At 39.9% G+C, this 25,391-nt stretch overlaps 1 protein-coding gene, 1 long non-coding RNA gene and 1 pseudogene across 2 annotated transcripts; 1 reads left to right on the forward strand and 2 right to left on the reverse strand.

The window, feature by feature from the left end:
* Positions 1-788: 788 nt before the first annotated feature.
* On the forward strand, positions 789-8,755 carry LOC112185608 (annotated as a pseudogene).
* A 1,500-nt stretch (positions 8,756-10,255) lies between these two features.
* LOC112186439 lies at positions 10,256-11,959 on the reverse strand. The gene is made up of 3 exons (XR_002930790.2): positions 11,824-11,959; positions 10,677-10,838; positions 10,256-10,526 (listed from the first exon to the last, which is right to left on the reverse strand). It is a non-coding gene; the product is annotated as an uncharacterized LOC112186439 (long non-coding RNA).
* A 6,317-nt stretch (positions 11,960-18,276) lies between these two features.
* Positions 18,277-19,869, reverse strand: LOC112189819 (gibberellin 3-beta-dioxygenase 1). The gene is made up of 2 exons (XM_024329179.2): positions 19,234-19,869; positions 18,277-18,925 (listed from the first exon to the last, which is right to left on the reverse strand). The coding sequence occupies exons 1-2, from the start codon at positions 19,710-19,712 to the stop codon at positions 18,325-18,327; spliced, it is 1,080 nt and encodes a 359-aa protein (XP_024184947.1). The 5' UTR covers positions 19,713-19,869; the 3' UTR covers positions 18,277-18,324.
* Positions 19,870-25,391: the final 5,522 nt, after the last annotated feature.

Consider the following 25,391-nt stretch of genomic DNA (forward strand, 5'->3'; position numbering starts at 1 on the left):
GGGGGGGCAATAATATGGTTACTAGGTAATATTATGGGGCAATAAATTCAGACGCCAAAATTCGGTCACTAGTCCGGTAGCCGGATTCGAGATTCCTGTGACCGATCGTCTGATTCCTGTGACCTTTCACCGGATTCTCAGTCACCGGAGTCCGGCAAGGTCGATGACTTCTCCAACTAAGTGACAAAGAAGGAGATGACAAAATTGTCCCAAAAATAAATAAAAAAGAATAAAAAATACTTAATTGGGTATTAGGGAAATAATCTCTTAGAGTGTTTGGGTAAGTGAACAATTTTTAAGCTAAAATTAGATAAATGATAATTTCCCCTATCTATTAAATCTCTGTATTCTGATATACCAATTTTACCCTCCTATATGTCACCGTTATATGTATCTAATAAACAAATGAAATAGAAAATAATTTGGTATAATTTGCTAGTATCAAATGATACTATTACAAAAGTGTGTCTAATAAGGAGGTGGCTAGTAGCTCATTAGAAGAGTGGCTAACCACATTTTTCTGAGTTTGTCTATACTTTTTTTTTTTTTAGAATGTGTATGAAATAAGGAGTTAGTTCAAGGACAAACTCAGAAAAATATATGGGCGTAATTGTAATTACCTCCTAGTTAATTCATACCTCATTACCTTCGACTTCATTCTACGTCCCATAAAAGTATATCCTCTCTTTCTTTTCAACTTGTTCGGTCACTCTTCATAATAACATCATCAGATCGCGTTGTATAAATAGATGGACAAGTAGAAGACTGGAGATCATCCAAAACTTACTCAAAACATAGTAGCTTTTCCTTCTTCCTCTCTAAACCCCACCAGATAAAACAATGGGATCAGAAACCCCTCTCAAACTTCCCACCATAGATTTCTCCTTGCAAAACCTCAAGCCAGGCACCCCCGAGTGGGACTCAATTAGAGCTCGAGTCCGCTCCGCACTCGAAGAGTATGGTTGCTTCGAGGTTTTGTTTAACAAAGTTCCTTCAGACGTTCGAAAAAGGCATATTTTAAGCAACAGAAGAGCTTTTCGACCAACCTTTACAAACCAAATTGCGAAACGTTTATCAAAAGCCCTTTCATGGCTATGTCGGGCAATACCCGATGGTCCCACTATATGAGAGCATGGGTATTGATGAAGCAGACGTCTATGGACAAGTTCAAAGTTTCACAAACATTTTTTGGCCTCAACAAAACCCAAATTTTAGGTTAATACATTCTTTCCCCCAACTGTATAGAGTGGCAACACAAATATACCCTGCTATATTTGGAAATTATTCTATGCACCGATGGTGTAAGTGACCCAACCCTTATAAAATAATCTCAACCCTTGATATTTATTATCAACTTTATTTTTAATAAACAAAAAGTGTATTTAATGCAATCTAACCATTTATTTATGTTGGTGCAAGTGCACGGCGGTGCTCTGAATAATCTCTCTGCTGTTGTAGAGAAACTGAATTTTGGGAGAAAATTTCTGTGTATTCTCATTGATAATAGGGGCCTCTTTATATAGAGGATTACAATGCATAGAATCTCAATCATACAAGGAAAGTAATTCTACATTGATTAGGATTCTAGATCCTTCTAATTAAATCCTATTACCACTAGGTCAAGTAACCTAGAGTTTGGGCTAAACACAAATTAGGTTTTCCTTCAACACTCCCCCTTGTGTTGCCCAAACGCAGTGCTTCTCTCGTTGCCTCATTAAAAACCTTGCCGAGTAACAAAAACCCAGTGGGACAAAAATAACCTCGGTCGAAGGGGAAAAAGAGCACAACACACCCTTCACGATTCGAGACGAACATGTAGACATCTCCCCCTGATGTCTGCACCTCCCCCTGATGACTACGATCATGGGAGTTCAGATAATTTCTGCAAGCCAATTCTTGCAACATGTTTCTCGAACGTGGTATTGGGCAATGACTTAGTAAACAAGTCTGCCTCACTATCCTCATATCGAACCTAGTTCACTTTGATCTCGAGGAGTGTCTGTTGTTGCTGATTATGCTTGGTGTTGTCGCTTTTGATGTAGCCTTGCCTCATTTGTTCAAAACAAGTAGCATTATCCTAAATGCTCGTAGGCTCATCCGTGGTAGACTTCAAACCACATTTGTCCGAACATGCGTAATTATGGATCCAATCCATATACATTCACGAACCACTTCGTGAAGAGCAATGATCTCTGCATTGTTCGAAGATATAGCGACTACGGTCTGTTCTGTAGACCTCCAAGATATCACGGTCTTTTCCCATGGTGAACACTTAACCGGATTTGGGAGCGACCTTTGTGTGGGTTAGAGAGATACACATGTCGTTTTGGAATGGGGATAGAGAACGCAGGCCAGCGTTGGCGGCGTTTCTGGTGTGTGATGGGTCCGAATCCATCATCTCTTTGTAGGGATAGAACAAGCCCATATCATTCATAAATCTCAAGTATCGAAAGATATCTTTTACACCAATCCAATGGCGTCGCGTTGGCGCAGAGCTATATTTAGCTAACAAGTTTACAACATATGAGATGTCCGGTCTTGTGCATTGAGATAAGTACAATAATGCGCCTATTGTACTGAGTAAGGCACTTTTGCCTCTAGCACATCTTCGTCATCATCCTTTCGACGAAGAGGATCCTTTTCAGGATCAAGACTACGGATGATCATGGGGGTGCTTGAAGGCTTGACCTTGTCAAAATGCCTAAGCATCTATCGACATGATGCTCAAGTTCCAAACTGAGACATAATCGTGTTCTCCCAAAATCCTTCATCTCAAACTCAGATTTCAAGTGTTCAGCGGTTTCCCTTAACTCTTTAAGGGCTTCTAATGAAGATCATGTCCAACATGAACCGCGATAGGATCCGAAACTTGTTATATAAACGCGTGGGCATATCCCTTCCCAATCAAGTAGTCACTTTAGTGAGCGTTTCAACCTCTTTGTAAACGCGCTCCATGGTCTAGAACCTCTTGACTTGGGTAAATGAAGTTCGCCATGAACCTTCATGTATGTTCCGTATCTAGATCCCTATAGAGATACGTAGTGACCATATTTGTAAGCTGCATGTTCATTTATTCGGAAACTACCAAACTGACAGGGTAGTGGAGTGCAATGACATCCATTACGAGAGAATATGTCTCATCGTAGTCGATTCCAGGGCGTTTTGTGAGAAGCCTTGCGCCATAAGGCGAGATTACCATCTCTTTTTCTCATCACGCTTTCTAACGAAGACCCATTAGTCAACAGGTTTTATGTTAGGAGGTGTTGGCATCTCTAGCTTGAAAACCTTCCTCTTCGTTAGAGAATCCATCTTAACCTGGATCGCATCTTTCCATTTAGGCCAAAAACTCTCTACGTTGGCATTCATTCATCAACGGAGCGTGGTTCGATATCATCTAACTCAAAAACTCATGCGCAACAAAATACGCAACTACATCATCAATTGTGATGGAGTTTCTATCCCACGTCTCATGTACACTAGTGTAAGTTTCATAGAGCTCTATATTCTCAGGAATAGGGTTTGACGTTGAGGCGTCCCCCAACGATAACCATAACCCGGAAGATACTCATGAGACGGATTTTGAGTCTTGATGATTAAAGGATTGGAATGTGCCAAAGTATCCTTCGAACCCACGGGCCTCCCACGCATCCTAGCTGGGGCCATGGCCTGTAACGCCAGAGTGCCACTCTCTTTGGCATTGGTGCCATGCCTACCTCCGTGTAGGGTGGCGCTTACGTCCTCTCGTAGGGACGTCCTTCCTTGCAAGCATGTTTGCAGCATATTTGTGTGATCTCGTCACTTTAATAGGGATCAAGATGAGACATAGTGGGGACAGACTACGACAATTCCTGTCGTTCCTGTTGAACATTCGTGTTCTTATCTCCCCCTAACGACGGGAAGACTGTCTCATCAAAGTGACATCCGCAAATCTAGCGGTAAGGAGATCGCCTAGCAAGGGCATTTAAGTGGCGGACGATTGTTGGAAGCGCAAATCCAACGTAGTTGCCCATTCGTCTGTAAGGACCCATCATAGAGCGCTGTGGCGGCGCAAGTGGCACATAAATGGCTCACTCAAATGTGCGTAAGTACAAAATACGTGTACCCAGTCACTAGCTGTAACGCATAGGTACATTGAGTGGCGTGAGGTCGTAGACGAATTAGCAAGGCTGCATGCGATATCGCATCACCCCAAGCGGATGTAAGAAGATTGGTGCGCATTACCAATGTTCGGACTACCATCGTAGTCGTTTCCGCGAGACCATTTGGGTGTGCTCATGGGAATATGATGTCCAACATCAGTCCCAAATGCAATAACCATCGAAAGTCTTCGATGTAAACTCTCTAGCATAGTCAAATCCAATTGACTGAATAGGATGATTCGGGGAGTGAGCCCGTTGTCACATGATATGTGCTAGGAGTGTAGCGTAAGCAGCAGTTATAGGTGGACAATGGCACAACACGTGACCAGCGTGTTTGCGTGTCAACCAACATCATAAAATATTTAAGCGTCCGCAAGTTGGTTGAATCAATCCACAAAATCCCTACGGATTCTTTGTAAGAACAGAATGAGTATTGTCATATCCTTTGCATAGGACGGTCTCAGTCCTAATTTCCCTAAGGAATGGGCTTTGTAAAATGAGCGAGGGGCCATAGAAGCAACCAATGAGGGTTTTGGTTAGGCCTAAGCGTCTGTAGCGCTATTAGAAGCAAAATGTGTGACTACATCTCCCATCATGGCGTGGGAGCCATGGAAATTAGCATGTATGGCGTCATGGCCACAAGGAGGAACAACCATGGCGTTATGCCCATGGTTGGCGCCTTTTATGGCGGCATCTTGCTTCATTTTGCTCAAAAGAAATGATGTCCATGTGAAGTCTTTTGTAGACGGATCATCATATCATGACTAGGATGTTCTATCATGTCGTGACAAAGCCAATATGTGTCTAAATCTAAGAGATCTTCTCTCAAAACTTTATTGGATTTAATAGCTCGAATAGTGACATAAAATCCACTAGAGAGACACATAAACGTCTCTAAGATGTGTCTTTGTTCGCAATCATTAGAGGTAATGCAAAGGAACTCATTTCCGTTCTCTACATGCAGTTTCGCATGGAATTCGTTGGCTATTCATAGGGTACTATTTACCCTAAGAGCGTAGAGAGTTTCTGTGACAACTGTAATCAAGGTGCCATTTGGCAAGTGGAACTTGGGCTATTCCATGTCCTTAAATTAATACTGATGGTCTAGCCATCGTAGTCACAAAGTCATATGCTCAGAATCAAAATTGAGTCATAATGAAAAGAACTCGAAATTTTATTCATAAGCCAACGGAATACATCATTGTTTCTATGATCAAAGAAAATCTAATCCAATAAAAAGGAATATGGCAATCGCCTACATCTCTTGGAAAATAAAAAGACTTAATCAAAATCGCCAATTTCTGGGTCTTGATCCTTGTAGTCTTCCACCCTTAGATCTAGATCAACATCTTGATCTTCTTGTGCCATGTAATTTGCTTCCCTTGCTTCACGATACGTCTTGTATGCGTTTGCAACATTCTGGGGTGCGGTACATGTTTTAGCCCAATGTTCAGTTGATCCACATCGAAAACAAACATCATCATGGTCAGGCTCCCTTGATCGAGGCGTCATTGGGGCGCGATTTGAACGACCTATCCTGTTGGTGGCGTTACCACCATGGTCGGAGGCTCCGCCTCTCTCTCTCCTCACACGTTGACCTCTACGGTTCCGTGCATGCCTCTCTTGGCGATTTCCTTCCTCTTTAGGGCGAATATATGGACCAGAACGTCCAGAATTGTCCCTATCCTTAGGGTTTCGCTCCTTGCGTCCTCCATTGGGGGCGCGACTATAGTTAGACTCCGGAATAGGCTTAGTTCCCACGGGTCTAGCATTATAGTTCTTCACAAGGATATTATCGTGCTTTTCAGCTACGTTCATGGCGCCAATGAGCTCATGAAACCTTGTGATACGTCCTGCATTTACATCAATCCGATAATTCTTTGAAATCATCAGTGCAGAGACGGGGAAGGTAGAGAGAGTCTTCTCGATCAACATCGTATCAGTTATGGCTTGGCCACAATACTCCATCAGAGACTTGATACGAAGAGCTTCCGAATTATAATCAAGCACAGACTTGAAATCACAAAAGCGGAGGCTATGCCATCGCACTTCTAAATCAGGAAGCAGGGAGTCACGAACGTTGCCAAATCGCTGCTCTAGTTCTACCCATAGCTTTCTTGGGTCTTCCTCATTGAGGTATTCATTTTGGAGCGCGTCATTCATGTGCCTTGTCATGAGAATTATGGCCTTAGCTTGTTTTGCTTCAAAAGCAGTAGCTTGCTCGATTGAGAGCACGTTCTGACCAGGCTCTTGGATGGTTTCCAGAATTCCATCAGCCTTAAGATGTTGGCGCACATCTCGGACCCACCTATGGTATCCTGCGCCAGTTGTCTCGAGTGGGACAAAGCTCAACTTGTTCAGGTAACTCATCCTGAAAAACAACACAAGATTAGGGTTAGTTTCGGAGCGAAAAGGCTACCACGAAAAACTATTAAATTTCTGAGCGTAGTCGCTTCCAAGAAATTAGGAATTTTCTGAGCGTAGTCGCTTCCAAGAAAATCCGATTCCAAGAGGGGTTTTGGATTAGATCGAAATAACGATGTATGTGGTCGATCGTTTTCTTCTCAACAAACTCTAAGTTTGGAGGACTCTACAAGCTCCAAGCTTGGAGTGAGCGCGAACCCCCACAGTTCGGCTTTTGGTCTCCCCTATGTAGAGAAAGGGGGGTAGAAGAAGGGATTTTGGAAGTCCCCGAGAAAAGAAGAAGAAATTGAAAAACTTCAGAAAAACGGGAACTTTTAGAAAAATTACCTTCAAAGATGGTCGGAAAAGGCGTCGCCGGAAGTTACTGTAGCGGCCGAAATACTGTAGCAGAGAGACTGTAGCAGCCGAAGCACTGTAGCAGGTACTGTAGTGACCGGAAAGTTGTCCAGAAAAGTCGCCGGAAAGTTGTCGGGGAAGCTGCCGTAAGTACTATAGCAGCTGTAGCAGAGAGTATGTAGCGGTGGCACTGTAGCTGCCGGAGTTACTGTAGCAGACCGAAAATTGTCCAGAAAAGTAGCCGGAAGCCTGCAGGAAAATTGCGCGGGGGGGGGTACTGTAGCAGAGACACTGTAGCTGCCGGAGTTACTGTAGCTGACCGGAAAGTTGCCGGAAGTATGCAGGAAAATTGTCGGAAAAATCGCCGGAAGTACTGTAGCAGGTACTGTAGCGATTACTGTAGCGGCGGAATTTTCTGGGATTTGAGGGCTACGATTATAGGGTTTCAGGGTTAGGGCTCGTGCTGATAACGTGTTGTAGAGAAACTGAATTTTAGGAGAAAATTTCTGTGTATTCTCATTGATAATAGGGGCCTCTTTATATAGAGGATTACAATGCATAGAATCTCAATCATACAAGGAAAGTAATTCTACATTGATTAGGATTCTAGATCCTTCTAATTAAATCCTATTACCACTAGGTCAAGTAACCTAGAGTTTAGGCTAAACACAAATTAGGTTTTCCTTCAACATCTGCTATATTATCTTGTCGGTAACTGTTACAGTGTTCCTCTTAATCATACATGCAATCCATTGATTAATCCATATATCTAAAAGAAAAATATACTTAATTTTCCGGCCGTTGTACGCATGAGACCTAATAGTAGTTGATTATCAAATGCTTATCTTACAATTATTGGTTTTCATGGCAGCAAAACTGTTCATTCCTTCTCGGAGAAACTATCTGAGCTGGATCAAATTATAAGGAGAATGATTCTGGAGAGCTTGGGACTTGAGAAATACCTGGAGGAACACATAGGGTCAACAAAATACCTTCTTCGAGTCATGAAATATAAGGGCCCTCAAACCAGCCAGACTAAGCTGGGCCTAAACTCCCACACAGATAAGAACATTGTCACTATTCTGCACCAAAACCAAGTTGAAGGACTAGAGGTGCAAACCAATTAAAGATGGGGAAATGGATCAATGTTAAACCTTCGCCAGAGTCATTTATCGCCATGATTGGCGATTCTCTCTATGTAAGTTGCTTTATATATATTATTAATTGTGAAAATACTATCACAGTAATTGACCAAACGTAAAGAAATCCACCATCAGTGCTTCGTATATAGTCTTGCACTCTTGCCAAATGCTTATATATCAGATCAAACTATGTATACATCATCTGCGTCTTCACTCATTGCCTATTGGTTTGGGTTGAATGCTCTGACTTCAACAGAAACAGTGAGTTTCGTGTGTGACACATGCTTGGATCCATAAAAGTCAGAACTATAGATACTAATTGCTATGTTTTTAATTGGTTTGACTATGATAAAATTTGTGCTAATTTGATGTGCAGGCATGGACAAATGGTCGACTACATTCTCCACATCATCGCGTGATGATGACCGGAAATGAGGCTAGGTACTCCACTGGATTGTTCTCTATCCCAAAAGCAGGTTACATAATAAAAGCCAGAGAGGAGGTTGTGGATGAAGAGCATCCTCTGCTTTTCAAGCCATTCGATCATGTCGAGTTTCTTGGATTTTACTATTCAGAGGCCGGTCAGAGAGCTCCATCTGCTTTGAAGACTTATTGTGGTGTCCAAAACTAGCTAATATAGCAGCCTTTGTGTGATTTAATTACATTTTCCTTCATTATACCATACGAGGTGCATATATAGAAAAGGGGAGGGAGGGAGAGAGAGAGAGAGAGAGAGAGAGAGAGAGAGAGAGAGAGGGAGAGGGAGAATCAACGTACTGCATATCTATGTTTGTTTGAACTGGAAAAACTTCAACCGTTTGTATGTGCGATTAATGTTTAAAAGTGTAAAAGTGGCTTTTTTTATAAGTACAAACACCCTCGCTTATAAACTCAATGGCAGTTGTTCAATTTGATAGTTTATTTAAGCGAGGGATCTTTACTAAATCAATTAGACTTATGTTTTAGAGATATCATATTTAATGAACTGAACCCTGAGTGAACATGATTGTTCACTTCTCTGCTAACCTACCAATCAGAAATAGCCACATATATTTTGAGTAAAAAAAAACTCTAATTTAACTCTTTATAAAGAAATAATAAAAAATAAAAAAAGAGTTCTAACTCAATTAGGAACAACGTTAGTTAACGCCGTTCCCAAATCCATACTGACTTTTGGCGAGGACAAAGAGCAGAGAGTCTTGAAACCTAGCGACTTCTCAGCCAATCCATACTGATTGAGATGCACCTATGGATACCATCTCTGACGAACAGATTACGCTTGGATAGGAGGTAATATTTATATTAGCATATGGTTTCGATCAATTCATATGGTTCAATAAATTCATGATTAAGCTTTGATATTTGTTTATATCAGCAAATTGGTTTCGATTAAGTCATCTCCTTTTTTTTTTTATTAGTCAATTGAATATGGTTTTGTTAATTATACATATACAGCTATATGATTGAAACCATTCAGTACACGTAGTGGTAGAGCAGTGCTATAGCTCAACCTTTTTATTAAACTTATATTGTAATTTATATCATTGATCAGTTATGATTCTTGTGTTTCTTTTAAACAATATTTTGATTTCAATGCTGTCTAGAGTTGGAATCTAATCTTAGCGCTGGTACCCAAGTATCAGTTTACGGCACAGGTCTAACTTTGCAGAATGGCTTTTCTTTCACTCAAATGCTCCAGGTAAATTGCCTAAATCAGTCACTATTAATTATTTTTAATCTATTTCTATCACTCAGATATTTTGTAGGAAATTTCAATGAATCGTATTTGTTCTTCACAAAGTAATGAAGGAGGCAAAGAGCAACCGGGAAGTTGAAGATATGCAGAAAATCATTATTTTGTTTGTTCAATATGTACCGGTTTATTTGTAATTCCAAGATATCCATGGATTTACGAAACTATCATAGTATTGTGTTAGTGCCATTGATATTGGGTCAGAATGGATCCAAGTGATTCATTCATAAAGTACCTAAGCTTGGAAGAAGGCATTTATTCTTGTTGTCAGCATTAGTGGTTATCAAAATATAAGGATCTACTGCAAAGTAATATTGGTGTATCCAAGTAGACATACTGAAATTTTTTTCTAATGCTTCCAAAACTTTCAGTGTGCTTATAAACTCAATCTTACTAAACCACAACAAAATCTTAAAACTCAATAGAATTGTTGGTTTTGGTTACAACAACTTCTCAGTGACTTGACAAAATTTTTGTAAGCTTCTTATTCGACAATTCATATCTAAGATGATGAGCACTGCTAGATCCCTCATCATTTCCACATGTCTTGTTCTTGGCATACTGGTCTCCTCTGCTAGCTTTTCTGCCTCTTTCTCTGTTTCAATGACTTGATCAAAGCAAATGTCTCTTGCAAATGCCGACTTGTTCATCGCCTCATACACACATGTGCTTCTGCCAGTCTCATCACATTCATGGTTGCTAGCACGCCACTTCGATACATGTCTTGGGCTCCTGCATAATAATTCATTCACAAGAAAGTGATTTGAATTTTGTTCAAGTCTATGAAAACAAAAGGGTGTTGGTGCATAGTGAAAAAATTGTAGTCTATTGTCATCCATCAATGAAAAAATGGCCAGTATAAGGGATCGAAATAATGATTACCTTTGAGATATGCAATTGTTGCTGTTGGGTTTGTAGAGCAAAATTCAAAGCCAATAATGAGACCTGGGCAGATTGTATTCAGCTTTAACCCAGTTTCTTTGGCTAATGTCCATGCAGCTTCCTCTGCTCTAAGCTTTCCTAAAGCATACCACAGGTCCACAACTGCCATATTTCAAACCCGAGTTAAAAATATTGATAATATGCTAATGAACAAACAACTGTTGCTTAGTTTTTGAGAGAATTTTGAACTTTTTTTTTCTCTGCAAAGTGACTCATTGCTCCAGCAGTCATGGTTAATAGAATCATGATCAAACTTTCTTCTTTACTGAGAGCATTCAAATTCCAAGTTTCCAACTCTAGACAACACCAAAATTAAAAGATCGTTTAAAAGAAACACAAGAACCATAACTGATAAATCATATAGAGTACTGTATAAGCATAATCAAAGAGTTAAGCTATAGCACTGTTCTGCCACTACGTTCTGTACTCAATGGTTTCAATCATATAGCTATATGTATAATCAACAAAACCATATTCAATTGACTAAAAATATCAAAAAAAAAAAAAGTGTTGAATTAATCGAAACCATATATTGATATAAGCAAATATCAAAACTCAATCATGAATCCATCGAACCATATGAATTGATCGAAACCACATACTCACATATATAAATAGGGAAAAACTTACAAACAGTACCTGAATTACGGGCCACTAATAACTTTCGTACCTCAACTTCAAAAACTATCACAATGGTACCCAGATTATCTAACACGACCTAACATTCATACATGTCGTCCACTTTGCCGTTAACGGTGTTAAATTTATAAGGGTAAATCTGTCATTTCACTGTTCATCTCTCTTACCATGGTACTGTTCATTTTAAGAAAAAAAAAAAAATTTCTCTCCTCAGGAAGAAAAAATTTAAAAATGAACAATATCATGGTAAGAGAGATGAACAGTGAAATGACAGATTTACCCTTGTAAATTTAACACCGTTAACGGCAAAGTGGATCCCAGGTATGAATCTTGGGTCGGGGTGAAAAGTCCAGGTACCAAAATGATAGTTTTTGAAGTTGAGGTACGAAAGTTACTAGTGACCAATAGTTTGGGTACTATTTGTATTTTTTTCCCATATAAATATTACCTCCGATCCAAGTTCAATATGTTCTTCGTCCTTGTCAGAGATGGTATCCGTAGGTGCAGCTCAATCAATATGGATTGACTGAGACGTCGCTAGGTTTCAAGACTCTCTCTGTTCTTCGTCCTTGCCAAAAGTCAATATGAATTTGGGAACGGCGTTAACTAACATCGTTCCTATTTGAGTTAGAACTCTTTTTTTATTTTTTATTATTTCTTTATAAAGAGTTAAGTTAGAGTTTTATTTTTTTTTACTCAAAATATATGTGGCTATTTCTGATTGGTAGGTTGGGAGAGGGATGAACAAGCAAGTTCACCCGGGGGGTGAATCCAAGAATTGTTCATATTTAATTGTCTAGCATTTAACGTTTAACCGAGAGTGTTCGTACTTTTGAGAAAGCAATGAGCAAAGAAGCCAAGTGTACATACATAGGGCTCTTCCACACTGGAATCTCTAATTTTTTGCTTGCCAACTTAAGAGATTGCTTGTGGAACATTTTTTTTTTTTATCACAACTTGGTAAATCAACTTTTAAGTTCTGAGATCTCCATGAGTAGATCACTTTTGTAAATATTCAATCAAATTGAATTATTATTAAGGTACTGAACTAGATCAAATCAATTTATCAAACCAAATATGTCCAATCAGAACCTTTTGTATTGATAATGGTAAATTACAATAATGCCTTAGTTATTTTTAATTTGGCTGAAAATTTGTAAAAATATTCTAACCATGAATACCTAAAACTGAACAATCAAGATGCTGATGTGAGCCCTGAAAAATTTGTCAAGCTAAGTTGAGATCGTTTAAAATTTACTTTATGATCTCAATAATTAAAATGGTGCTCGGAAGTATTTTTTGAAATGTTTCACAAAGTGGAATTTTCATTTTAGGAATTTGATAATAAAGTACGTGAAACGACGAGTACGTATTTTGGACACCCGATCTAATTTTTATGAATTTTAAAAGTTTTGGGACTAAGGAAAAGAGAAATTAGCGTGGTGTAATCTGGGCCATATAAATTCTCCACCGTTTCGTTACAGCCGTCCTAATTTATTATGGGAGGGTTATATATAGAACCAGATCAAGATCGAACGCCCCACATCATTCGCGAAGACTCAAGGTCGAGACCCGGATCGCTGACCTGAATACCCGAGGACGTGACCCAATTGGAACTCCTCCGTTGGGTCATCTCAGGCCAGCGCACCTGTGTCATCCTCTTCGTCTCGCCATCGCCGTTACGTCTCTGGTCACGGCTTGATCATTTGTCGATCGTGGAGAGAGAATCGATGCCGGAAAGTGACTGTAGATCCGATGGTTTCTGGGCAAATTCCAGAGGCTACGGCGACGGGTTGCGCTGCATGAGGTATGAAACATGATCCTCTCGTTTGAAATTGATTAAGTTTGATCGGATTGGTGTTTTTTTGGTGCATTGGGCTTCGTCAGAGAATTGAATTCTGTTTCCGGCGACCATTTCAGAGCTTCTTAGATTGATGTCGATACTGTTTCTTGTCTCAGAACGTGTAGTGAGGCTAAGTCGTCTTATAAAGCAGAAATTGTGCTTGAACTGAAATGAGGAGGAGTAGTTCGTTGACGACGAATTGAGGAACTCAAATTGGGTCTAAGACAGAGAACTGAATAGAGACCTGGTAACTGGGAGATCCATATTTGAAGTCATGCAAATTGGTTGTTTTGTCCAAAATATATGGAATCCTCGAATGAGTTAGTTTTGAATGGTAGTGGGGGGAGTCCATGTATGGGCTGCAGTGGTCAGAGGAACCAATAAGAACTTCCTTTGGAGGAACAGAATCCAAGAACTCCAAAGCATCAGAGTGAGCTTTCATAGCAACCTTGATAGGATTTGGGGTCTGGTGGCTAAATACACACCAACATCTGTGCTTCCAAATATTCCACATTAAGAAAGAAATATGAGTGAAAAAATCTTTAGGAGCAGTAAATTGACAGATCATATCAAACCAATTGACCATTGAAGTGATGGATTGCACGGACACTTTGTATCGTAGTGGATGAGCGAACCAAGTAGCTACAACCCAGGGGCAAGAAAATAGAACATGTTCTACTCCACTGTCTCAGGAAACAGATTGCAAAGAGTACAAGTGGGATGCTGAGCAATGTGTCTACGAAAAAGAGCATCTTTAGTGGCCAATATGTTGTGAGCAATTCTCCAAAAGAAAAGCTTGACTTTGGGGAGAGTATGAATATTGTGAATCCACTTCCAGATGGAGGAGGTGGAGTGAGAGTGATGAGGATGAGTGGAAGAAGTGGTGCAATTACGAGAAGCTAGGAAGTGATAACCTGATTTGACACTATAGCTCCCATTCTTGGAGAAAGGCCATATGAGCTTATCTTGACAATCTTGGGCCACTAGTGGATGGACAAAATCTTGCTGCACTGAATGGGAGAGAGTTCCGTGTGAATGGAGCTGAGATCCCAACTTTGGTTGTTCCAATCAATCAAGGAACAAACTGCCTAGATCACCTGAGATAATTACCAATTCCGTATAGCCAATCACTACATGGCTGCAATATGTATTGTAAAATCAGCAGATCGTAACATCACTACAGATTGCAGCCATGTAGTGATCTGCTGATTTTGTTTTACTATCACTAGAGCCCCAGCCGCCTAGATCACCTGGATAGAAAGTAGTATCACTCGGATCCCACAATCCGCAATAGCCATCACCATCAGCGACTGGTAGCAGACTGTTCATGCTAGCACGGCCATCATCAGGTAACTGCAGCCACCATTCACAGTTTCCACCCAAAACCATCCCCTTGCCTTCGACAACTACAAGGATAAACAAATAGAGGCCAAAGCCTGAAGAGATCTCCAAGAAGGGAGCAGGTACAGAGCGCGATAAATCCATGAGAGTCGTCGCTCTCCAAACCATAGCAGAGAGCGCTAGGTCATTTTTCCTTAAGACAGTTCATGAGCACAATTTAGTAATTGAGCAATTGCAAAATCAATTGAGCTTATCGGGCTTGATTCTGCGGGACTAAATATTGTGCCTCCAATAACTCAAGGGTAGTTCTATTTTCATATCAGTCTGAGACTCTGAAAGTACCCCTTACTTGGGTCAATTTGTACCCCTTACTTGCATGCAATTGTGGTACGAAAAGAGAGCTACTTCCCAGCAAACAAATAGAAGTCAATCCTCATCTATAACCGCTTTCTCCAATCCAACCCGAGATAATTACCAATTCCGTAGAGCCATGATCTAAATTGCAACTAGTACTTTAGAGACCTTAAAGGCCCACCATCACCCAAGGAGGTCGAACCCTTGGGTCAGGCAAGCCCAAGGCATTAAGTAATGAATGAGGGTGTCAAGGCACCCTCTAACCTGGCCCAATCCGGAATAGAATCAGATCCACTCACTTAGGCCCAAAAATTGACCCCACATGGCTCAGTCCCAAAGCTAGAGGCCTAAGCCCAAACAAGAAGATGGCTAGGAGCTTCAAATTGCTACCAGGCCGCTTGTGCCAGCACCGCTATCATCTCCGACGACCTTCCTTTCCAGCACGCCGTGGTTCGACAACCCAGGCCGGAAAAAACCAGGACGGCCGCGCTACACCTCCAAGCCGGTAATTACCACGCCTCTCATCTCCCGACCAAGAGTCCGGAAAACCAAGTCAGCGCAACCTCGTCTTGCAACTGCTCAACCTTGATCCGACAAACACACCAGGACCAGATATCTCTCTTCCCAGATTGCAGAAACCCGAAATCCCAACTTTGGCCGTCGAAGAGATTCCCTTTTCCTCAACCCTAGGAAGGAGAAAAAACCAACCCGACACCTGCTCTTCAGCCTAAGCGACGACCACGCTCCTCTGCCTCCCACGCAGACCACGCACACCACCAATGAGAAGCCTCCACTGCTAGAGCCAACGGGAAGGCGCCGCTGCTCTCTCTACTAAAAAATCCTAGGCTTTTTTCTGAAATGGGGTTTATTGCTTTTTAGAAATTATAATAATTTTTTTTATTGTAAAGTCATTGCTTTGAGAAAATAAAAAGTTTTCGAATTATCTGATTAATTTTTATGGAAACGATATTTGAATCTAGACTTCAAATGTGAACTTTTTGGATCCTTGAAACTAAGTTTCATCATCGACCCTTACTACATGCAGGAAAACAAATAAAAACTTATTCCTCTTTATATATACATACATCCAATTCCACGTTCATCTAATTATCCGTAAATTGCTACGAAGACAAGTTGATGAAATAATTTCTCTAACACATGCACAACATTTATGACATACGAGCATGCAATTTACTACTCAAGACTATTACTCAATAGATTTTGCTCCAGTGAGTTATCTGATGAAGAGAAACATACATAGATATGTGACATCCAGAAAACAGCCAAATAATATACGTCCCATGAGCCAAAATATCCCAAGCAGCACCTCGCCCCGGACCACCGCAAGGAAATAGCCTTACTTGATACTAAATCCCAATATCCAACAGCTCCTTAATGATACCAAAGTTGTTGATAATGTACAGCCGACCAACTTCTTAGGGTTGCTAAGCCAATGCGAAGAAGCACGTGGTTGCAAAGAGGTTGTATCATATTTGCAGCTAATACCTATGACATGTTTATTTATTTAGAATGAAAATGGAAATGAAATAAATAAATGAGTTTTCTTGCCTTTATTAACATATATAATTATATAGGTATTGAAATAGTTTCAGGTCTCACTTCATTGTCAGGAATTAATTCCTGAATAACGCAGAATTTGATAACCAAGGTCGGAGTATGGGTTGAGGAATAAAAATTTCAGAAATACATTTTTTACCAAAATATCCATACGTATTTTCAATAACCCCAAATTACCCATAACTGTAGAAATTTTCAATGAAGGGTATTTTAGTAATCCAACTACTTTTAATTTCAATTCATGGACATAAGTAAACAGTATCTTTGATAGTCAGTTGCATTCTTATTCTAGTTTCATATCATAAGTAAGTAGCTTAATGGAACCAATTCCTTCATTTTTCCATTGTACTTGACTCTAATTTATAGAGCTGTCACTCGGTCGGTTCGAATCGGTTATAAGTATTACCAACTTCAAAACCAAAGCTTTCGATTTCAAAATTGAGCTACCAATTACCAACCAAAATTTTCGGTTTTTAATCATCACTACCAAATTCGGTATTTCGGTTTTCGGTATTACCAATTTTAGAACAACTAATTCTTTGTAATTAAAATTAGAACAAACAAAACTAGGTTCTTCAATTTTATAGTCGTAAACTTAGTACTCATCTCCTAATTATAGCTTTCTTTTGTATATATGACATCAAGTTTGAGTCATTTTCAATCAAACTAGGTTATTTAACCATATTTGACTAGGTTACTTAAAATACATGTACTATTAATGTAGTATATGTAGTAATGTTCATACTATTATGAAAAATTTTATGTTTATTTCTTAATATACATGTATGTGTATTGAAAACCATAGTATATAAAGCTAATATTTAGATAATCGGTAGATTCGGTATTTATCAAAACCAAACCAACTTTTTCGGTAATTTTCTATTTCGGTTTTATCTGTCTCGGTTACCAAAAAGTCGGTTTACCAAACTTAAAACATCGATTGGTATTCAGTCAGTTTGGTAATTACCAAACCAAATGGCAGCCCTACTAATTTATAATTTTTTTTTTTTCATTTCATGTGAGTAAACATACTACTAGCTGCTGCTTCTTATTCTTCTTCTTCAGTCCATCACAGGATACGCAGTTCAATTCTGGAGCATACAAATGATATTTCCAGACAACAATTAATTATGTCTTCACAAATTTTCCTGCATAAATTGAACTTCGCTCAACCACGTACACAAAGCAAGCACATAATGCTAGCGACAACTATGGCCTGATATTCCCGAGATATCAACATGACAATCATTGCCAATTCATAGCCTCATGTTTCTCTTCTAACTTATTCTTGATTGATGACAAGTGGGGTTTAATTTCAGTCCAAACACATGTATTCAGTACTTTTCATTATTGTATTTTCATCAGTTCCGAAGCTCCATCAAATTGTAATGGTTATCCTTTTTTAACTTGAACAATGTCGTATTCGTTGGAGGGGAGATCTTCCTTCCTATCCAGGGCAAAAACATGTCGGTCTTTGTGTCTTTTACTGGAAATCTGCGAGTTGGGGGATTTTCCTTCCATCCCTTTCACAACAAGAACAAAAGGACACCAGCAGCCAGCAGAGACTATTTGTTTGCATCCCTCTCTATAGCTTTAAATGATTAATTAATTGAATATTTGTTGTATAAATAATTTATTTACTTTTGCCCTTTGGACATTTTTTTTTTTCTGTTATATTTTTCGTTGGAAACTGATCTAGATCCTTCGTTTCAACCCACAATATTTCTTGGACGAAATGAGTGTCCCCATGAACACGAACAACCAATTGTCAAATGGGAGATCATGAGTGCCAAATTAGGGATTTATTTATGCTCTTATGACCATTTACATTGACTAATCCATTTGGTCATTTAGAGGATCATAAAGCTTAATTGTTGAAAGTGCCTTGTTGTAAAGTTTTCCTTTGATTGCAAGGTACTCCTTCCAAGTGATTGGCCGATAAAGGGGAGGGTGACTTGGGGTGACTAGTTTCGACTGAGGCGAGATTTGGACACTAGCTGGTGGCCCATATAGGTAAGCAATGGATAGACGTTGTTGACTCCGGTTCACAATTGCCCGGTGAAGGACATTGTGGTACACCCCGTTGGACAAGATATGAGTAAGGTCGCCAATGTTGACCACCAAAGCTCCCGGGACTGGCGGAACAGTGAGCCACCCGGCGCCCTCATGAAGAACTTGCAAGCCACTTATGTTGGTTTGGTGGATGATTGACAGGAGGGTTGAATCCGTATGTTCGGCCAACCCCATGGCACGATTGGGATCCGGACATGCAGGGTAAGAATTTAATTGTATGGCATTGGATGCATCTTCAAAGTCACCTTTTGGGCCGGCCCAAATTACGTCTTCCTTTGGTATGCCCAGCGATCCCAATATTAGCCACATCAGCTTCCCTGCTAGCCTTTTCATCTCTTTCTCATATTCTTCTACCATACAACTGGAAGAAAAGGGACAATTAAATACTGTTAAACCAAGTTACTAGCAGGTAGCATGATGGATATTTTAAGAAATAAACATTACTAACAAGAAGATTGATAACTGTGTTTTGGACATTATCAGACCAAATCTTACATGTGGGTCCTTACTTAATAATATAATCTTTGCTAATTGCACCATGGTTATATGGCTATAGTAGTTTCAGCACCCAAAAGTCCAAAACAATAAAAGTCTCAAATTACATAAATAAAAGGACAAAAATGAAAATAGTGAGCTAGCTTATTAGTTCTACTTGTAGTGTGACCGTACCAGAATTTGTTGTAATCTTGGGGCCAAAGTAGTCGAAAATGTTCAAGTGGTGAGCCAGCAATAGTAAAGCCCTCCGACCACATGAGTTTTTGGAAAAACGAAGATATACGATGGATTCCGTAACCAGAAATGCCATCCGCCGGTCGAGCGGCTTTGAGCTTCTGCTGGACTGGCAGAGAGAAGAGGCTTCGACAAGTTGATTCAATGTCATGAAGAAGCTTCTCTGGGATTCCATGGTTTGTGACTTGGAACACCCCCCATGTTTTACATGCATGTCCTGTGAGTTTAAGGACATTTTGGTGAGTTAGATCGATGATCGGAACACACAGCTCTGAGCCGAATGACGAGTCCAGAGATGGGTACTCGTCGAGTTGATGAGTCCATGCATATGAGTCTGGTAACTCGTGCAGTGAGTTGAAGTCTGCAGGGTAGTGCTTATGGGGGTGGGATTGAAAGGCATCGGAGATTCTTACAGGCATATTGAGAATGCTGCTGTGATATTAAGAAACTCGATCAACTGGAAGAGAACAGAGAAGTAGTTTTTGAGAACTTGGTGCAGCTAGAAAAGCATATATGGGATGGAAGAGAGAGAGAGAGAGAGAGAGAGAGAGAGATAAGGTTTGATATGAAGTATAATGAACTATAGTGTGTGTGTGTGTGTGTGTGTATATAGCAAGAGATGGCGGACAAGATAGTGACAAGTTTGCCCCCAAACACCCCCTCCCTCCACCTCAATCAAATTATCTCATGGTTTGTATTTGCTCTGCCGGGCCGGGTGGGGGGGATTTGTATAGCCGTTTTTATGTGTTTCTTTTAATTTGAGAAAGGTCAATGTTAGGAAAAAAAAATTTACATGAGCTTTTGTTATGCTTGGATTTATTATAATTACATGTTCATCTTTCTCATCATGTAATTATCGTATTAGAGAAAAAAGATACTGCTGGTTAGTTTGGTGCGACTGTCGTATAAGATAAGCTGGTTTATGCTGTGATATGAGAAAAAATGTCTGTTAAGTAAAGCAAATGAGTGTACGTAAGGTAAATGAAATTTTTCAAAGTGCTTATAATGCCTAAAATAGTGACAAAATATTTTACTTAACTTGAAATTAAAATGTGTTATGGTAAAAAATAAGTCGTTTCATAAATTAAATTGAATGATGTTCTACTTTTAGCTCTAAATTAAAAGAGCCAGAAGTAATTATGTTCAGTTTTATTAAACAAGTTACTGGACAACCGGTGACAAGTATAAATAACTAAAATTATTATAAAAAAAAAATTCATAAATAAGAAAGACATATAATTTTGTCCGACCAATTACTGAGAAAAATAATTGAGGAAAGGTTATAACATTACTGTGTTACTCTATGGCATGGGACAAGAGGAAGATAAACGAAAAGGACCATCTTGTCCTCTACAATTAAGACAAACTACAAACAATATTATAATATTATAACTGAATTAGGGAACTGAGAGGCATCTTAACCCTCTCTCAGACCCCAATTAGATGGTTACATCACATGAAAGGAGAGTGCTCTCCGCTCTCTCCATGTGCCTTTGTCTTGTCCTCAAGTAGGAAAACCATCTAAATCAAAACGCTCCACTTTCCCCAATCTCATGATAATCCTAATCTTGATATTTCACTACAAAACAGCCTGCCTTTCCTTTGAGCTATGACTAAAATGCCCTTTTTGTAAATTGATGCACTTCCTGAATCTATGGTTGTTAGGCGATCAAACTCTTTTACGATATTAAAGCATTTCCAATAGAGTAGTTAAATTTAATTTTCAGCAATATATAATTATTTTAGAAGCAAAATTTAACTCTAACAGACTAGCTATAGTTAAGTTAAATTTAACTTTAGCTATATTTAGCTAGAACATCATGCATAGCTAAATCAAAAATTATATTTATCTCATCTCTTCTCTTTTATCCACATGTCAGTTTACGATTCGATAAAACATAGTATATCATTCACAAATAACTACTATTGCTAGAGTAACATTGTTAAATCAATAGTTATATTTAACAACTTTAGCTAAATTTAATTAAAAATTAATTTCTACTGCTGGAGATACTTAATCTTTAACACTAATAAAAATAATTGGAGTCATTCTTAAGCCAAATCAAGAAAATTCTATATTATATTCATATACATTTTTTTTAATTAAAACGCCAATAAACAACTAATAATATTACAATTAAGTATATATTATAACTAATCCGCGAGTTGAACTCATAACATTCCACTTATAGAGTAAATAATAATGTTAGTAGAGCAAATGGTATTGAACTTCAAGTAAACCCCCTAATCACCATATTAAAAGATTAGAAATTGGACTTCTCTATGCTTATGTTTAATAAGAGTTACTATGGTTTGGTACAAAGAGTTGCTCTCTGTTGGCCAAATAATTAATCTATTTATACATTTATAAATTTAATCTATTTGATAAGTAAATAAATTAATAAGATTACACTTATAATTTTATATTAGTATATTTAATTTTATATTAGTATATTTTTATTTCATTTGAGGATTCAAATTACTTCAAAATTACTATTTTGTTGAAGGAAAACCTAATTTGTGTTTAGCCCAAACTCTAGGTTACTTGACCTAGTGGTAATAGGATTTAATTAGAAGGATCTAGAATTCTAATCAATGTAGAATTACTTTCCTTGTATGATTGAGATTCTATGCATTGTAATCGTCTATATAAAGAGGCTCCTATTATCAATGAGAACACACAGCAAATTCCTCTCAAATTCAGTTTCTCTACAACACGTTATCAGCACGAAGCACTAACCCTGAAACCTAATATTCGTAGCCTCCAAACCCCTGAAACCTCCGCCTCCCACCTTGAAGCTTTCACCCCCAGGAGCCCAGAACCGGCGACGAAGACCCCAGAACCGGCCGGGAAATATCCGAACCGGCCCCCGGAAATATCCATACCCTCTCTCCCCGGTTCGGAGCCTTCCTCCCTGTCAACTGCCACCAAAATTAACCAGCAGCTGCAGCAACACCTCAAATCACCGGAAACAAAAAATCATGATCGGAACCGGCCTAGAACCCCGTGAACCGGCCGCCTGAACCACCGCAGCCGCTGAATCGGCAGAAAGAAAAAAGAAAAAAAAAAAAAAGAACCTGCGAAGCCCAAGCCCGCATGCAGCCCAAGCCAACCTGCAGCCCAAGCCCGCCAGCAGGCCCAGCGAAGCCCAAGTGAAGAAGCCGAGCCGCCGAGCCGCCAAGCCGCAAACTACCTGCCACGTCAGCGCCCAGTCAGCCCTACCACGTCAGAGTCCAGTCAGCCCTACCACGTCAGCACTGCTCTGCCACATCAGCGCCGGACCTGCCACGTCAGCATCCGGTCAACGACGGTCAACATTTTTCCGGCGACTTTTCCGGACACTTTTCCGGCAACTTTTTCCGGCCATTTTCCAGCGACTTTTCCGATCAGCTACAGTACTTTCCGGCGACGTTTTTTCCGGCCATCTTTTAAGGTAATTTTTTCTAAAAGTTCCCGTTTTTGTAAAGTTTTTCAATTTCTTCTTCTTTTCTCGGGGACTTCCAATATCCCTTCTTCTACCTCCCTTTCTTCTTCATAGGGGAGACCAATAGCCGAACTGTGGGGGTTCGTGCTCACTCCAAGCTTAGAGCTTGTAGAGTCCTCCAAACTTAGAGTTTGTTGAGAAGAAAACGATCGACCATATACATCGTCATTTCGATCTAATCCAAAACCCCTCTTGGAATTCGATTTTCTTGGAAGCGACTACGCTCAGAAAATCCCTAATTTCTTGGAAGCGACTACGCTCAGAAATTTAATAGTTTTTCGTGGTAGCCTTTTTCGCTCCGAAACTAACCCTAATCTTGTGTTGTTTTTCAGGATGAGTTACCTGAACAAGTTGAGCTTTGTCCCACTCGAGAAAACTGGCGCATGATACCATAGGTGGGTCCGAGAAGTGCGCCAACATCTTAAGGCTGATGGAATTCTGGAAACCATCCAAGAGCCTGGTCAGAACGTGCTCTCAATCGAGCAAGATACTGCTTTTGAAGCAAAACAAGCTAAGGCTATAATTCTCATGACAAGGCACATGAATGACGCGCTCCAAAATGAATACCTCAATGAGGAAGACCCAAGAAAGCTATGGGTAGAACTAGAGCAGGGATTTGGCAACGTTCGTGACTCCCTGCTTCCTGATTTAGAAGTGCGACGGCATAGCCTCCGCTTTTGTGATTTCAAGTCTGTGCTTGATTATAACTCAGAAGCTCTTCGTATCAAGTCTCTGATGGAGTATTGTGGCCAAGCCATAACTGATACGATGTTGATCGAGAAGACTCTCTCTACCTTCCCCGTCTCTGCATTGATGATTTCAAAGAATTATCGGATTGATGTAAATGCAGGACGTATCACAAGGTTTCATGAGCTCATTGGCGCCATGAACGTAGCTGAAAAGCACGATAATATCCTTGTGAAGAACTATAATGCTAGACCCGTGGGAACTAAGCCTATTCCGGAGTCTAACTATAGTCGCGCCCCTAATGGAGGACGCAAGGAGCGAAACCCTAAGGATATGGACAATTCTGGACGTTCTGGTCCATATATTCGCCCTAAAGAGGAAGGAAATCGCCAAGAGAGGCGTGCACGGAATCGTAGAGGTCAACGTGTGAAGAGAGAGAGAGGCGGAGCCTCCGACTATGGTGGTAACGCCACCAAAAGGATAGGTCTTTCAAATCGCGCCCCAATGGCGCCTCGATCAAGGGAGCCTGACCATAATGATGTTTGTTTTCGATGTGGATCAACTGAACATTGGGCCAAAACATGTACCGCACCCCAGAATGTTGCAAACGCATATAAGACGTATCGTGAAGAAATGGAAGCAAATTACATGGCACAAGATGATCAAGATAGTGATCTAGATCTAAGGGTGGAAGACTACAAGGATCAAGACCCAGAAATTGACGATTTTGATTAAGTCTTTTTATTTTCAAGAGAAGTAGGCGATTGCCGTATTCCTTTTTATTGGATTAGATTTTCTTTGATCATAGAAACAATGATGTATTTCGTTGGCTTATGAATAAAATTTCGAGTTCTTTTCATTATGACTCAATTTTGATTCTGAGCATATGACTTTGTGACTACGATGACTAGACCATCAGTATTAATTTAAGGACATGGAATAGCCCAAGTTCCACTTGCCAAATGGCACCTTGATTACAGTTGTCACAGAAACTCTCTACGCTCTTAGGGCAAATAGTACCCTATGAATAGCCAACGAATTCCATGCGAAAATCCATGTAGAGAACGGAAATGAGTTCCTTTGCAGTACATCTAATGATTGCGAACAAAGACGCATCTTAGAGAAGTTTATGTGTCTCTCTAGTGGACTTTATGTCACTATTCGAGCTATTAAATCCAATAAAGTTATGAGAGAAGATCTCTTGGATTTAGACACATATTGGCTTTGTCACGACAGGATAGATCATCCTAGTCATGATATGATGATCCGTCTACAAAAGACTTCACATGGACATAATTTCTTTTGAGCAAAATGAAGCAAGATGCCACCATAAAAGGCGCCAACCATGGGCATAACGCCATGGTTGTCCCTCCTTGTGGCCATGACGCCATACATGCTAATTTCCATGGCTCCCACGCCATGATGGGAGATGTAGTCACACATTTTGCTTCTAATAGCGCTACAGACGCTTAGGCCTAACCAAAATCCTCATTGGTTGCTTCTAAGGCCTCTCGCTCGTTTTACTAAGCCCGTTCCTTAGGGAAATTAGGACTGAGACCGTCCTATGCAAAGGATATGACAATACTCATTCTGTTCTTACAAAGAATCCATAGGGATCTTGTGGATTGATTCAACCAATTTGCGGACGCTTAAATATTTTATGATGTTGGTTGACACGCAAACACGCCGGTCACGTGTTGTGTCATTGTCCACCTATAAATGCTACTTATGCTACCCTCCTAGCACATATCATGTGACAACGGGCTCATTCCCCGAATCATCATATTCAGTCAATTGGATTTGACTATGCTACAGAGTTTACATCGAAAGACTTTCGATGGATATTGCAATGGGTTTGATGTTGGACATCACATTCCCATGTACACACCCAATTGGTCTCGCGGAAATGACTACGATGGTAGTCCG

Source organism: Rosa chinensis, chromosome 2 (assembly GCF_002994745.2).
Source record: "Rosa chinensis cultivar Old Blush chromosome 2, RchiOBHm-V2, whole genome shotgun sequence".
In the NCBI taxonomy this organism is placed as follows: Eukaryota; Viridiplantae; Streptophyta; class Magnoliopsida; order Rosales; family Rosaceae; genus Rosa; species Rosa chinensis.